The sequence below is a fragment of the Salmo salar genome, chromosome ssa28 (genome assembly GCF_905237065.1).
Source record: "Salmo salar chromosome ssa28, Ssal_v3.1, whole genome shotgun sequence".
NCBI classification, from domain to species: domain Eukaryota; kingdom Metazoa; phylum Chordata; class Actinopteri; order Salmoniformes; family Salmonidae; genus Salmo; species Salmo salar.
Window position 1 is genome coordinate 19,457,318 of NC_059469.1, and position 16,875 is coordinate 19,474,192.

Below are 16,875 nucleotides of genomic sequence, written 5' to 3' on the forward strand. Positions count from 1 at the left end.
CTAAATGACCTAAGGCTATTCACATCCTAGAGGTGACAACAAACCATGACAGCTGCAATGTCCTCTGGGTTGTCTCCGTCCAGGTCGAACTTGAAGGTAACCATCTTGTCATTGTGAGTCTGCAGCTGACACTCCACCACCCGGTCATCTTTGTCAGAGAGCTGCACATAGAGACACCATCCACCAGTGTTAGTTTGTTTATGTTATGTAGAATATAAAGACACTGGGGTAGCAGTAGAACAAAGATAAAGCACTCTCAGTGTGTGTGTGTGTGTGTGTGTGTGTGTGTGTGTGTGTGTGTGTGTGTGTGTGTGTGTGTGTGTGTGTGTGTGTGTGTGTGTGTGTGTGTGTGTGTGTGTGTGTGTGTGTGCGTGCGTGCGTGCGTGTGTATGCATACGTGTACCTACTGTATGTGTATGAGGGTGAGCATGGTCTGTGTGGCTCAGTTGGTAGAGCATGGTGCTTGCATAAACTGAATAACCACGCTTTTTTTGTATAACGACTGTGATAATGTCACTTCTGGTTACTTTTTAAAGGATATTCTACCCCAAAATGAATGAAAATTGAATTATGTTGACACCATCTGAAATATAATTTTCCCTTTAAAAGCATTTCAACCTGTAGCCCAACTGATGCAGCATAGAGGCTTTGAATAAATAGGCTGAATCATTGAAAAAAAAACATGCATAAAATGCTTAAGAGTGTCTCGTCAGAATATCATCAAAAATAATGAAATGTAATCATATTATTTTGAGTGGTGGCGACAATTTATTGGGCGCCGCTGCTAAATTATTATAGGGGAAACACTGCAAACTATGCATATCCAAATGGCACCCTATTGGTACCCTATTCCTCCACTATGTAGGGAATAGGGTGCCATTTGGGATGGGCCCTAACATTGGACTTGACAACTAGACTTGACAATCACTTGTATAGAATAGTCTTGATTGATTCATTGATTTGCTTTACCCCAGTGATGCGCAGTCTTGAACGGGCCCTCCTCCGGAACAGCTTGCCAGCCATGCGCCTGGCAACAGTCTTGCCGCTCCTCTCTGATAGGCCCTCGTAGCCGTCACTCAAACCCGAGATCATGTCGGAGGCGTAGCTGTGAAGATGATTGGTGTGTTAGTGAATTTGTGTCATAACCGCCATAACACTACTGGTGCATTTTGTGTTGCAGCCATTTATGAGTTAATACATGCTATGCTATTAGGAGGAAATAGAAATAACCACCTGTCAAGTTTTAGGTCAGAAACAGAGCTAGACTGTTATGCATGCCAAATATATATGCCAAATAAAGCCCAATGTGAGGATATATTAAACATCAGTGTGCTGTAATATGGGCCTACAGCAAATGGGACAAATCTCCTATAGAAAACAAGTACACAGTCATAGTAAAGGAACACCAAATCCACATATTCCGTTCAGCAGTGTAGTATTTATATTATGAAAAAGTGAAAGTTGCACAGCCTGGGACATGCAGTACGTTTTAAAAAGCTTAAATTCAGTCCTCTGGGTCTCTTAGTGCCGTGGTCCCTGATTTATCCCTCCCTCCCTCCATCCACTACTTCAGCAAAGATTTACAGACAGACACTCTACTGCTTGGCAGGTTCCACTGAGCTTTCTAACCATTCTCTAACATCTGAAGTACTTTTGGGTAACTTCAGTTCACGGTGGACAAAACTGGTTATTCACCCACTCAGGACGGAGGACACGGGGAAATGGAAATGTTTTTGTTTACGTTCTTCTTGTTTATGACATACTTGTTTGGTTTTATGTGTTGGTGTCGGGTTTCAGTTTTTAAGTAGTGTTTTTGCTGACTAACTGTAAAAATGTATTTCCCACTTGGTAACTAAAGTATCATCTTTCTAATTGCTATGTATAGAATCATAAGTAGTGCATGCTGAAGATGTTTTGGAACACAAAATACCTTAGACAGAATGGGCACCAGATGACAACACACACAGACGCACGCACGCATTCACGCATTCACGCACGCACGCACACACAAACACCCCCTGGCCAGAAACATCTGATACTAAAGTAAAACAGACAGAAACCTCAAAGTCCATTGTGCTTCAATCACTAGACTGGGGAGAGGCTGTTGTTTCCCCCAGATCAGTCTGCTATTCGGACACACAGATGTGTACAGAGGCATAGGAAGCCTAGAGGTTAGAGGGTCCAGTAGGAACTCGGCGACTGGGGGTCTGTTTGTCTATTCCACTGCTGTTGGAAGCACATCCAAAAACAGTTCAAAGAACGCGGCACTGACTGACCCTGTGCCTCTCAGCGAGTGTGTGTACGTGTGTGTGTCTGGGGGTGATGGGAATGGCAGGAGATGAATGTCTCGTTCTAATAAAAATAGACAAAGTATTTATTCTAGGGAAGAGGCTGAGGAGAGTACCTGTCCACAGGTGAGGTGAAGCCGCTGGGAGGGTGTCCTCCAGAGTGTCCATGCTCCGTATTACCCAATACTGCAATACTCTACAAGCGGGAAAAGGAGAGGGCACAATTAAGCATAAGGCAACAGTCACAGAAACATAGTGAATAACGGTAATTCAAAAATAAGCAGGGACAGTTGAGGTAGAGTTGCTAGTCATCCCCTCTCTACTACTCGTACACTTGGATAACTAGCTCACTATTTGTCCCATTCACTCACAGAGGGAAATCGAAGGGCTGGGATGGGGTGGTGGTGAGGGTGTCCATTGAGGGCGGTAGTCCCAGTCCCGTTGAGGGTTGACCCGTTGAGGCTGACCGCTGTCTCCAGGGGGTCCAGGAGGCCAGAGGAGCTGAGATAGCCGTCTGTCTCACAGTCAGCTGTTACAACAAACACACGAAACATGAGCATGTGACTGACCAGGCAGGGCCGCATTCACTGACTGACTGACACCGCACGCACGCACGCACGCACAAAAGAACGCATTCACGCACATACACACACACACATACAGACGCATGCACGCACGCACACTGTAAAAAATGCTGGGCTGTTGACTCAACTGCTGGGTTGCAGGCATAGGGTCACTTAGTTGGATTGTTCTCTTTTAAAACAGGAAGCTTGGGTTGTTGATGGTGGGTAAAAAGCTGAGGGATGGGGCTGGAGAAATGTAACCACTCTCAAATTCTGGTTTGATATCATGGATGGTCAGTCCTTATGTATGGATGGTCAGTCCTTCTGTAAGGACTGACCATCCATGATGTTAAAAGTTTTAACCAGTGTTTGTATACATTTACTTTGTTTACAAACATTGTAGCAAAACAAGCTTATATTTTGGGTTCTGATGGTGTACGACAGTTGAACTAGGCTCATGAGGCATTTCTAAGTTATATTCTTCAAGAATCAATGGGTACATGTCATTATTTAAGTCCAAAAATGGATGTAGCAACTGCTGATTGCCCCTTTAAGGCTGAACAACTGGAACTTTTGTAGTGTTAATAAGGCTTATCAAGCAACTGCCCACAGCCATTGAAGAGGAGTGGGACAACATTCCACAGGTTACAACCCAACCAACAGCCTGATCAACTCTATGCGAAGGAGATGTGTCGCGCTGCATGAGGCAACTAGTGGTCACACCAGATACTGACTGGTTTTCTGGTCCATGCCCCTGCCATTTTTTAAGGTATCTGTGATCAAGTCATGTGAAATCCATAGATTAGGGCCTAATTTATTTATTTCAATTGACTGATTTATTTATATGAACTGTAACTCAGTAAAATCTTTGAAATTGTTGCATGTTGTGTTTATATTTTTGTTCAGTGTACAAACTTAACATGACTAACAGGAATTACATTTACTCTCATGGCTGGCCAAAAACAACTACATGAAAGCCATGCCACTTATGGGCCAGGCCTGAAAATAACCTATGGATTACATTCATCCCAGAATGAAAGTGAATAAAAACCCAATAGAAAATGAAATTAACCCATGTTTGGGTATTCCCAACAACCCAACATGTTGGGTTATTCACGCAACCCAAATGGCTGAGTCAAAATAACCCAGCCTGTGTTCTGTCCAATATTTACCCACCGCTGGTTTACCAAATAACCCAAATTGGGTTGTTTTTAACCCAACAATTTTGATTAGTGTGCACACACGGAGAGGTCTCAGAGGATTCACTATTGATTAACACAATGGTGAGTACACAATGACAAATGTGGAAGAATGCAGCTCCAATATTTAAACTAGATTAACCTGAATTATTTGGGACCTGCAGTCAAAGAGAGTTTTAATAGTCTTCCTGCTGGTCACTAGAAAACATTTGAGGACAATCATACGCACGAACGCACACACACACGCACACACACACAAACACACACACGAACACACGAACACACACACGCACACACGCACACACTCGACTAGAGAGGTAAGACCATCTAGGACTGAATAATTACGTTATCCTCAGGCTCACATTTCATTCTCTCAGGGCCTAGTCAGGGCCATTCAGCACAACAACAGTTATGAAATCAACAAATACTGCCAAATACTGCCATAATGGACATTGCTTTTATAACCTCACAGGGCTATTAGAACTCCACACCCGGTGTCAAGGTTGACAATAGACCTTGTTGACCAGTGAGACTGTGACATGTGATATAGTCTAATTATGTGTCTCAAATGGCACCCTATTCCCTATATAGTCCACTACTATGGCCCCTGGTCAAAAGTAGTGCACTATATAGGGACTACCGTGCCATTAGGGACGCAGACACAGCCTAAATCAGCTGAAGGTTAAGTGTTCTCACAGTTGGCCGAGGAGCAGCTGGTGTGGTGGACCTGGAAGTGCTGGTGCTGGTCTGCCTCTGGTTCCTCTGGTTCAGGGATGAAGCTGGCATTGATGCCCAAGTTTAGATAGCTATTTACGGGGGACAGGGTGTAGGTCAGAGGGTTTGGGGGGGTCTGACCCTGGCTCTGGGCAGGGGTTCGGGTCGGGGTGGGGACGAGAATGGGGCACTGAGGAGTCTCCAACATTGATGGAGACCTGTTGATCTTCGGGGAGGGCGGCTGCAGTGCAGGCTCAGGCTCCTCCTCAATAGCCTCTTTCTTCTTCTCTGCAAGGCGGCGCAGTTTCTCCCGCTGGCGCTTGATGGCGTTGACACGGTCCCGGATGGCCTTGGCCACCAGCTTGAAGTCGGCCTCGCACACGAAGCCCAGCACCACCTGGGAGACAGACAAGGAAGGGACATATCAAAGTCAGGGCACAATAGTGTGACAACCAGGGAACATTTCACGGCCCATGAACTAGCACTGTCTGTGAAAAGAATAACTCATCGAGGTCTGATGCACTTCCTAACCTTGCTGTTCTGTACTGTACAGATGTAGGATCTTAATTTGAGCCCATTTGCTACAGCATGAAAATAATCCTGCAGCAACAGGAAATGTGAATTATTATGTGGATTACGTTGATCATTTTTTGTAAGGGAAAATCTCTTCTGAAATTTCGAAGTGGACATTTAAAACTTCAGAAGCCTTTTAAAACCTTGAATACACCACATGTTTTACATTTTGTGCAGGAAAGTTCTCCTGCAACAGGGTGATCCAATTAAGATCCAACATCTGTACATCACACAACATGAAATAAAAAGACGACAAGCCCATTACGGCCAATAGCCTAGTGGTTAAGAGCATTGGGCCAGTAACTGAAAGGATGCTGGTTTGAAAACCTGACCGACTCGGTGAATAATCTGTTGATGTGCCCTTGAGCAAGGCACGAGTGTCTGTCAGGGTGTGTGTGTCGGCGGGTTTTTGCTCCACCCTTCTACTTGATTTACTCAAATGTAAATTTAGAAAGGCTCATAGGGCAGGAGCCTACCTCCTGTTTCTGTAGCATGAGACAGCTTGATGTACATAAGTACACATATACATATGCTATCTTAATTTGACCAGTTTCTCACAGCAGGAAAATAATCCTGCAGCAACAGGACATGTGAATTATGATGTGGATTATAATAAATGGACATTCTTGCAGGGTTGATTTTTTTTTTTGTTCAAGTCTGACAATTTAAAGGGGAAATTATAAACTTCAGAAGCTTTTTTAAAGCTTGAATACACTACAAGTTTGCATTTCCTGCCGTGCAGGAAAATTCTCTGCAACAACAGTGATCAAATTAAAATAGTAGACCTGTACACCCCCTGGACAGGATGCTAGTCTTGTCATTTGCTGTGTAGATAATCAATATGTATTGAGCAGATGCTGTCTATGTATGGAGGGGCTGATCTGAGGCCCTTTGATATTCTTCAAGAATCAATGTAAAAAATACAGCTGTAAATCACAGTGGACCTTTAAAGGATTATGTTACATCCAAACCTGTCCCACTCAGAACACAGTGTTCCAGTCTCAGACCGACGGGGAAGACAAGGACTGCGTCCCAAATAGCACCCTATTTCCTATATAGGGCATGTGTCAAACTCATTCCACTGTTCTGCGGGATTTCGCTCCACCCTTGTAATGAATTAAGGTCACTAATAAGTAAGGAACTCCCCTCACGTGATTGTCTAGGTCTTAATTGAAAGGAAAAAACTAAAACCCGCAGACACGTGGCCCTCCGTGGAATGAGTTTGGAAGGGAATAGGGTGCCATTTGGGATGTACCAAAAGTTGGTCATTTGCCTCCCTTCTCTCTTCCCACCCTCGCTCAACACCTAGTCAGACTACGCAGTTAGATTGCCATAACCCATATTATATGTCCTGGAGCAGGGTTTCCCAAATCCGGTCCCCCCCCCCCCCCCCCCGGAGGATGCATGTTTTGATGTTTGCCCAAGCACTACACAGCTGATTCAAATAATCAACGCTTGATGATGAGTTGGTTATTTGAATTAGCTGTGTAGTGCTAGGGTAAAAAACGTGCGCCCAGGGGGGGCCCCAGGACCGAGTTAGGAAAACCCAGTTCTGGATGATAATAAATGGGATCTTGATGAAAAGGCTACATGTATGGAATTGTGGCTGGTGGCCAGGCCGGGTCTTTCTCATTAAAAGTGACCTCTGCTAAAGGGGCTGGAGGACACAAGTGCTATGTCCCAAATAGCACCCTAGTGTGTGGGCCCTGGTAAAAAGTTGGGCACTATACAGGGAATAGGGTGCCATTTGTGACTCACCCAAGGAGAAGCTGCTTCGTAATGCATCCTGTACGAGAGACAGCCATTATATTATTAAAGCCCTGACCTCCGCTATCTTCATGAGCCACGCTCTCCTCTCACATTTCTACCGCTGATGATTAAACGCTGACCTGTGCCCTTGACAGACTGTCTGCTGCCGGATCCACTTCACTTCATGAGCTAAGCATATGTCAGTGTGTGTCCACAATTGTAATCGAATCATAAACTATGTTTTATTAGATTCCTTGTGTTTGCTGGTTGGGGTCTGTTGCAAATAGCAGTGGTGTAAAGTACTTAAGTAAAAAATACTTTAAAGTACTATATAAGTAGTTTTTTGAGGTATCTGTACTCCTAAAGAAAATAATGTACTTTTTACTCCATACATTTTCCCTGGCACCCAAAAGTACATTACATTTGGAATGCTTAGCAGGACAGGAAAATGGTCAAATTCACACACTTATCAAGAGAACATCACTGGTCATCCCTACTGCCTCTGATCTGGCGGACTCACTGAACACAAATGCTTAGTTTGTAAATATGTCTGTGTTGGAGCGTGCCCCTGGCTATCCGTCAACAAAAAAAATCTGAAAATGGTGCCGACTGGTTTGCTTAATATGAGGAATTTGAAATGATTTATACTTTTACTTTTACTTTTGATACTTAAGTACATTTTAAACCAAATACCTTTAGACTTTTACTCAAGTAGTATTTTAGTGGGTGACTTTCACTTTTTCTATTAAGGTGTCTTTACTTTTACTCAAGTATGACAACTGGGTACTTTTTCCACCACTGGCAAATACAATATCTATATCATCAGAATCCATACAGGATATTCATTCTTCAACTCATCCTGTACTCATTATCACCACTGTATGGTTCGCTATCTATACATACAGTGTCTGGATATGTAAGTGTAACTTTTTTGTTTGTCTCTAAAAATAAGAATGGCTGTGTTTTCACCTGGTGCAACACCGACACTCCAACAATATGTAAGCTGATTCTACTACCTACTTGCATAATAGCTATAGTATTACACCTAAGTTGTTTCCACTGGTCCTTAGCTTGTGAGAGCCACAACTGGAAACCCTTCTTTTAATCATTAATGTAGGGGAAGTAAAGGTAAAAGAGGCCATGATGTTAGGTAACTGCGAAGGTCAAGTGTAGTGGGAATATACCCAGCCTACAGTGGTAGGTCATATAGCTTTCCCACACAGCCTATTACTGAAACAGAGATCAACTCATGAGTGGTACCAAAGGGAGTGGATATAGTATACCAATCTTACCGTAGATAAATCTCAGCTTTATCATTTAATCATTCAATGCTCTGCTGAGAGCTCTGCTCTGAGTAAGACTTACAACATATGTATTACATGCAGTATGGCAAAAAAACTTGCAACTTGAAACGTGAGCTGCTCACCATCTCCTGCGCCACCTCCTCTGGCACGTCCTTGTAGAGTTCGAACAGGAACTCAATGGCGTTGTTGTCCTTGTACTTCCCATGGAGTTTCTTGGTGTAGTCCATCCGGAGCCAAAGCTTCAGGCCTGACTTCACCATGTCGTCCTCCTCAGCCAACTCAACATGGACGCCGTTGTTTTCCTGGAAGAACGTGTGCTCCAGCAGGTCTTGGATGGTGTACCTGAGGTAAAGGAATAATACAACTATTAAATTCAATAAATTCCTTTTAATTTGACACATTAATTGAACACCAAAGGATTTGATATATAGTTTTCTTAGCAGAAGGACCAGAATTTAATTTAATCATTTGTGTAATGTCTCATATGTTTTATGTAATGTAAGGATATTATGAGAAGCCCAATAGCCCAATACCTTTCATCTTTGTCCATCCGGATACATCCTTCGATGATCTCTTTGAGCTCTGGAACCTTGACTTTGTAAAAACTGTCTGGTTTCATCCCCTGTGAGGAGAAGCAATCTGGTTACCATTGGTTATTTATCTGCTTGGTTTAAAATGGAAGGTAACATATGGTAACCAATGGTAACCTAGGGGACATAAGAGTAATATAGGAGAATGTATAGATAGGGTCAAAGTATGTGCTTTCTCAGATGTTGCCTCACAGAAACATGTAAGACATTCCTCCCTCATGATAGTGAACTCACAACAGTGATTGGGGAGAGAGAGAGAGAGAGAGAGAGAGGGAGAGAGAGAGACGGGGGGCAAGGAAATGGGAAAGACCAAAGAGTCTGTTTATCTGGTCGTGTTAGTGTTGTCCTTTTAAAGGGCAGTGTGGCTACAAAAAGAATGCAGACCTCTGTCTCTCATCAGTGCAGCGCAGTGAGCAGTCCATTATGGGTCGGCAACTGTTTCAATCTCCCTGAGACAACGCTGATAAGAGAATGAAGCAAATCCCCTCGTGTTTTAAACAGCCAAGGTTAACATCACAGCTGTCCTAATGTTACCCCATGTTTATTCTAACATTCAAATAAAACCGTTGGGTAAATAAAGGTTGTTGGTTGGTTAGCTGGTATAAATTGTTGTAATTGTGCAACAATGTTGACTTGTTATGTTTGCGATTTGCCAAGGGGCAGACACAGGCCTGCATTTTCCTTGATAGCCTATTTATTCTGAGACAGAGGATCGAGCTGTAAAGGACCCTTTTCTCTACATCGCTTCAACTCTTACAAACACTTGATTACAAGAAAGGACCACAAAGGACACTGCCCTTCAATTGGCCTCCACTAAAATTTTAATATCCCTATGGCTTATGAATTTAACAAAGGAACAGACAGTATACAAGCAAGCAAACCAATTGAGTATTCTCTTTTGATCTGACTCTGTTCGAATGCACTGCATACTTGCACAGTGGTCATAATGTCTCTGCTTGTGAATCTAACAGAATAATATGTTAGAACGTGACATTATATTTAAAACGTGTTCAGGCTAGCAGCGGTAATCTGACAGGTAAAGGCCCCAGACTCCCCTGAGTAGGTTCTTTTAGTTGTTTATGGAACATTGACTTTATGGATGGCGAGTGGCGACCGATCTGAGACGCCTACAGTAACCTGCAGTTATGACCAATACACTCTCTCAGACCCACTCTACAGCCTCTACAAGGCTCTGTTTGCTCTGCTGTCTGTCTTAAGAGAGAGAGAGAGACAGAGAGAGAGAGAGAGAGAGAGAGAGAGAGAGAGAGAGAGAAAGAAAGGCGCTGTTTGTGTAGAATGCAGACGTCATTTTCAAAACACATCATTCTACCATCGCCTGCCCAAACCCACTGTGGCGTCACCACCTTGTTTGCTCCAGCCCAAAGCCCAAGAACACAGCTCTCAATGTAGAGGTTCCTGTCATTACTGACTCCCTCTCTGAGTAGTAAACACCTCTGTCAGGGAGAAGCTTGGCCTTTCATCGAGTTACTTACTTCTGGATTGATTTAATAAGGTTTTGAGAGTAGTATGCGCCCAAATGGCACCCTATTCCCTATACAGTGCACTACCTTTAACCGGACCCATATGGGGAATAGGGTGTCATTTTAGACGTAGCCATAGAGTTTGCGCCAGTTCAGGGAACAGACCCGAAAACTGGAAAATAACAAAAATGTTCTTGGAACAGAATCAGAACCGGGAACGAAAGTTATCTATACTGTTCCGGAACAGAACCGTTATTTTAAAAGCATGGGAACCATTTAATAACGCTATTTTATGTTCCGGGTATTTTTTTTACAGTCCCACAAAAAAACACAACAAAGCGCCTATGCAAAGTCACTCAGAAATGTATTCCAGTGTTTGCCTGCCAGCTGGAAATCTTTGGGAGTCTGTGCGCTCAGACCACTCCCAGACAGTCCTAGCAAGATTCTTGCTTGAAAAATTGCTCTTTCCTAAGAAGCTATTTTTGTTTATTTTTGACCATTTTAATTGAAAAAAATCATAGCAAGGTACTTAATTGTTACCCCAAAATTATTTGATATTGAGATAAAAACGGCTGCATTGGATCTTTAACAAAACTTTTTTTTTTAAATGGTGCTTTCATAATTTCACGTGGGGCCACTTTGTTTCTGGAGAGTGGAATCTAACATCAAAATTTCATCCAGAAATCTACAGATGTAGGATCTTAATTTGATCACTATTTTGTTGCTGCAGATGAGCTTTGTGATTTACATAAATTAACTGAAAACCTACACTAACACACGGTTATATTAAAAGTATTCCACTTTTCATGTAACCTCATTTTGACCAGGTAATAGCCCCACCGATCAAGCAACATTATAGACTAAACGTTCAAATCCTGTTGATGGAGGATTATTTTGATGCGACAATACAGGCCAAATTAAGATCATACATCTGCAGGACATCCGCAGGCCATCCAGAAGGTTGTTTTGTCTCTTCCATTGTGCAAGGGAAGGAAAGCAAACGTGTGCACAATTACGCTATTGAAGAACGCTGCAAGGAGAGAGGAGAGTCCCACTGTGGTCCTGTGTGGCTGACTTGGTAGAGCATGGCGTTTGGATTTGCACCACGAGGGTTTTGAGGTTTGAGCCCGCAGGGGCCACCCATACGAAAATGTATACATGCACTACTTACTGTAAGTCGCTTTGGATAAATGGGACTGCCTAATTGCATATATTCCCACTTACGCTGGTGACTTTACGGTAGATCTGCGCTGCGTTCTGGCACTCGGAGTAGGGGTACTCTGAGGTGGCCATCTCCAGGATACACATCCCAAAGGCATAGACATCCACAGCCTCATCATACTTCTCCTCATACATCTCTGGAGCCATGAACTCTGGGGTACCTGGAGGAAAGGAGAGAGACAAGTCAATACCAATCACAAGAAAACATACACAAACAAATCTTCTGTAGGGGACAGACATTTCATTACACTGGGCATGCATCATAGGGTTGGAATCTGTGGCAGAGTGATCTAATAATGAGTATCTAGAAAGGGCAATGGACCTAAACTACAAACAACTAAAACTTTAAATGAATCCCTAAAACTAGATGACCCCAGTTGGGTGAATCCCATAGCGACCTTAAACACTCCCCAACATAGAATTACATATAGAACTAAATCAAATTATCGGCTCTCTGTGCTCACCAATGACACTTTTAGCGAAGGAGGCTCTTTTGAGTGTGGCCAGGCCCAGGTCTCCAATCTTGACGGAGCCGGTGGGGCCGGTGATGAAGATGTTGTCACACTTGAGGTCCCTGTGGATGATGGGAGGAGTGCGGGTGTGGAGGAAGTGGAGCCCCTTCAGGATCTGACGGCTCCAGCGCTGCAGTAGCTTCAGCTTCATCTCCTTAAACCTCTTCAGGTACCTGCAGGTAAACACAGGCTATTAGTATGCCTCACCTAAAGAGGCTCATATACTAACTGGTCTCCTTCCTTACCTACAGTACAGGCCAGACCAGAGAGGACTATCAGGAACCCATCTTTCAGTCTACATGGAAAACTATTTTGATCAACCCTTGTTTTCTATGAAGATTCTATGATCATGATAAAAGACAGAAAATATTAAAACGCTAGGAATTTGTATGGAGAAATTTGTGGAGGAAATGGGGCAAAACAGGCACAACAGTCTCCTCTACTACAACGAGTATTGAGGCCAGGTTGGGGCAGGAAGGACAAGCTCACGTTTTGAGGGTGCCTGAGGTCATGAGCTCGGTGACTAAAAGAATGCACTTGAGGCCCTTGGAGTTGTCCTTCCAGGAGTCGTAGAAGCGGACAATGTTTGGGTGCTGCAGACCCTTCAGCATCTCCACCTCCTCGCTGAACCTCTGCCGCTCCACCTTGGTCAGTTTACGCGTCTGCACGGAACACAAAATAGATATATTCTAGAATGATTACATACACAGTCAGAATTCCATTCTATTGGCAGAGCATCTTGCAGGGAACACACACAACACTCCATCCATCAGGCCTGACTTTGTGACTATAGTTTATTATCAAGACTCAATACAGAATTTATAAGCTTATCAAGCTGTGTCGAAAAATATGAAAACGTGTGTGTCCTAGAGCTAGAGGGAGGGAAAAACAGAACCACTGACATTTTTACCACCGTTGGTCATTCATCTTGCTGAAGCAGATTCCAGTGTTACATAGTTATATTTTTCCATAGAAACTTGAACTTCTACACATTTTAAGAGGAGGTTTCCAAAAGCTGTGAGAAATTGAACCAAACACAGTGTAATCACGGTGGGTAGGTGGGTGAATAAAGCCATTTTTGTGCAGAGTGAGGTACACTGTTAAAATAGAAAGACTCAAAACTCTGAAACCATGAAAAGTAGTACACCTAAGCTGAGATTTGGTGTTTCTGGAGGGTGTTTGAATGTAAACCCTATGTAAGTGCTATGATACACTGAATAGATTTCAAAACAGAATGGAAGTACTCTGAAACTGTCACGACTTCCACCGAAGATGGTCCTCTCCCTGTTCGGGCGGCGCGCGGCGGTCGTCACCGATCCTTTTTTCCTTTTCCGTTTGTTTTGTCTGTGGTTCTTTCACACCTGGTTTCATTTGCCTTAATTTCTGTGTGTATAATTACCCCTGTTGCCTGCCTAGGTTTGTGCGGGATTATTCATGTGAGGTTGCTCGTTAAGGTTGTGCCTTATTTGTGTTCACTTATTATACCTAGTGTGTATAAGTTTAGGAGCGTTGTTTTTTCCCCCTCCTTCCGTGAGTACTGGTTTCTCTGTTGTCAAGGGCGTTTATTTTGGTATTATAACTGACCTGTATGTTTGTGGACTTGCCTATTAAATAACGCATCTCGGACATCTCTGCTCTCCTGCGCTTGACTCCTTCACCTACCTCTAAACACAAGCTCGTCACAGAATCCTGCACCGCGCTTGATGGAGTCAGCAGGAGCTGACGTGCTCCTGACATCTATGGAGGAGCGCGTTCAACACCACACGGCAGTATTACACCGTCTGAGGACCGCGATGGATCAGGTGATGGCGACGATGGAAAGATGGGAGAGAGGTGGCCTTCCTACACCTCCACCAGCCACACTCCAACCAGTCCCACAACCCACTCCTTCGTCGCCTGGTCCCAGTGGAATTCGGCTTGCGCTCCCGAGGGAGTACGATGGAGCTATACCTGGCAACCGTTCACCCTGCTCCTTCGGGAGGTGAGAGCGTGAACGCCCTCGTCTCCTGCCTCTCAGGAAAAGCCCTGGAGGGGGCCAATGCGGTGTAGAACGATCCAGACTCGGCGAGGGACCACTACCCAGAGTTCAGGTGGGTGAACGTCTGTTCCATCTAAGGCAGGAGACGAGGAGCGCACAGGACTTTGCCCTAGAGTTCCGGACCTTGGCCGCAGGCGCGGGATGGAACAACAGGGCCCTGATCAATCGCTATAGGTGCAGTTTGCGCGAGGGCATCCGTAGGGAGCTAGCCTGTCGAGACACCACCCTCACCTTGGACCAGCTGGTAAACATGTCCATTCGGCTGGACAACTTGCCGGCGACCCGCGGACGTCCGGATCGGGCCCTGTCAGTTTCATCCCCCAGCCCCTCTGCTTCAACGCCCATGGAGCTAGGAGGTGCTGCAGCAAGGGTGACCAGAGGAGGAGCCCTTTCCTGTACCAGCTGTGGTCGTAGAGGGCACACTGCTGACCGGTGCTGGAGGGGCTCTTCTGGGAGTCGAGACGCCAGGTGAGTTGGCACTAGGCTCACCCAGAGTCCCCTGTTGGTCACATGTATGTGTTGATTTCTTTTCCTGAGTTTTCCCCTCATTCCCGGCATAAGGCGCTAGTAGATTCAGGCGCAGCAGGGAATTTTACTGACCGCGGTTTTGCGCATAGTTTAGGGATCCCCCTTGTTCAGATTGATAAACCCTTCCCAGTCCACGCCTTAGATAGCCGACCAGGGCTAGTCAGGGAGGCCACAGCTTCACTGGGCATGGTTATGCAGGAGGGTCATGAGGAGAGAATTAGTCTCCTCCTCATTGATTCTCCTGCGTTTCCGGTGGTGCTGGTTGGCCTGTCACAACCCTAAGATTTTGTGGCAACAGAGGGCTCTAAAGGGGTGGTCAGAGGAGTGCTCAGGCAGGTGTGTAGGGGTTTCCATCGGTGCAACGACGGTGGAGAGTCCAGACCAAATCTCCACCGTGCGTATTCCCTCAGAATATGCCGATTTGGCTATCGCCTTCTGTAAAAAGAAGGCGACCCAATTACCACCTCATCAACGAGGGGATTGTGCGATAAATCTCCTGGTGGACGCTGCACTTCCCAGGGGTCATGTGTATCCCCTGTCACAGGAGGAGACAGTGGCTATGGAGACATAGGTCTCTGAATCTCTTCACCTGCCTCCTCGAGTTTCTTTTTTGTGAAGAAGGAGGGAGATCTGCATCCGTGCATTGACTATAGAGGTCTAAATTCCATCACGGTGGGGTACAGTTACCCGCTACCTCTCATTGCCACGGCGATTGAGTCATTTCACGGGGCACGCTTCTTCACAAAACTGGATCTCAGGAGCGCGTATTACTTGGTGCATATCCGGGAGGGAGATGAGTGGAAGACAGCGTTTAGTACCACATCCGGCCATTATGAGTACCTCGTCATGCCGTATGGGTTGAAGAATGCTCCAGCAGTCTTCCAATCCTTTGTAGACGAGATTCTCAGGGACCTGTATGGGCAGGGTGTGGCGGTCTATATCAATGACATTCTGGTCTATTCCGCTACACGCGCCGCACATGTGTCTCTGGTGTGCAAGGTACTTGGGCGACTGGTGGAGCATGACCTGTACGTCAAAGCTGAGAAATGCTTGTTCTTCAAACAGGCTGTCTCCTTCCTAGGGTATCGCATTTCCACATCAGGGTTGGTGATGGAGTGTGACCGCATTGCAGCCGTGCGTAATTGGCCGACTCCAACCACGGTAAAGGAGGTGCAGCGGTTTTTAGGGTTTGCCAACTACTACCGGAGGTTTATCCGGGGCTTTGGGCAGGTGGCTGCTCCCATTACGTCACTGCTGAAGGGGTGACCGGTGCATCTGCAGAGGTCGGCTGAGGCGGACAGAGCTTTTGGTCGCCTGAAGGCTCTGTTTACCTCGGCTCCCGTGCTGTCTCATCCGGATCCCTCTTTGGCATTCATAGTTGAGGTGGACACGTCTGAGGCTGGGATTGGAGCCGTGCTCTCACAGTGCTCGGGTATGCCACCGAAGCTCGGCCCCTGTGCTGTCTTTTTGAGGAAGCTCAGCCCGGCGGAGCGAAACTATGGCATGGGGGATCGGGAGTTGTTGGCTGTCGTCAAAGCTCTGAAGGTGTGGAGACATTGGCTTGAGGGGGCTCAACACCCTTTGCTCATCTGGACTGACCACCGTAATCTGGAGTACATCCGGGAGGCGAGGAGACTGAACCCTCGCCAGGCAAGGTGGGCTATGTTTTTCACCCGATTTAGATTTACTATATCATATAGACCAGGTTCCCAGAACACTAAGGCAGACGCACTTTCCCGACTGTATGATACGGAGGAGCGGTACATCGATCCTACTCCCATACTTCCGGCCTCTTTTCTGGTGGCACCGGTGAGGTGGGAGGTGGACGCAAACATCGAGCAGGCGTCGGGTGTAGAGCCTACTCCACCACAGTGACCAGCTGGAAGGGTGTACGTTCCACTTGAAGTTCGTGACAGGCTGATCTGGTGGGCTCACACGTCCCCCTCCTCTGGTCATCCGGGCATCGGTAGGACGGTGCGATGTCTTAGTGGGAAGTACTGGTGGTCCACTTTGGCCAAGGACGTGAGGGTTTATGTGTCCTCCTGCTCAGTGTGCGCTCAGTGCAAGGCTCCTAGGCACCTGCCCAGAGGGAAGTTACAACCCCTTCCCGTTCCA

The 16,875-nt window shown here is 45.6% G+C and overlaps 1 protein-coding gene across 3 annotated transcripts in view; it reads right to left on the minus strand.

The window, feature by feature from the left end:
* The window catches only part of wnk4a (WNK lysine deficient protein kinase 4a), a 77,259-nt gene that overhangs the window by 14,536 nt on the left and 45,848 nt on the right, over positions 1–16,875 (minus strand). For all 3 annotated transcript variants that reach the window (XM_014179865.2, XM_014179864.2, XM_014179863.2), the window contains exons 3-12: positions 12,684–12,856; positions 12,147–12,367; positions 11,686–11,843; positions 8,924–9,012; positions 8,513–8,732; positions 4,747–5,161; positions 2,660–2,817; positions 2,405–2,484; positions 970–1,105; positions 45–161 (exon numbers count right to left, since the gene is read on the minus strand). In XM_014179865.2, the coding sequence (XP_014035340.2) occupies positions 45–161; positions 970–1,105; positions 2,405–2,484; positions 2,660–2,817; positions 4,747–5,161; positions 8,513–8,732; positions 8,924–9,012; positions 11,686–11,843; positions 12,147–12,367; positions 12,684–12,856 (1,767 nt within the window). The remainder of the gene's footprint in view (positions 1–44; positions 162–969; positions 1,106–2,404; positions 2,485–2,659; positions 2,818–4,746; positions 5,162–8,512; positions 8,733–8,923; positions 9,013–11,685; positions 11,844–12,146; positions 12,368–12,683; positions 12,857–16,875) is intronic.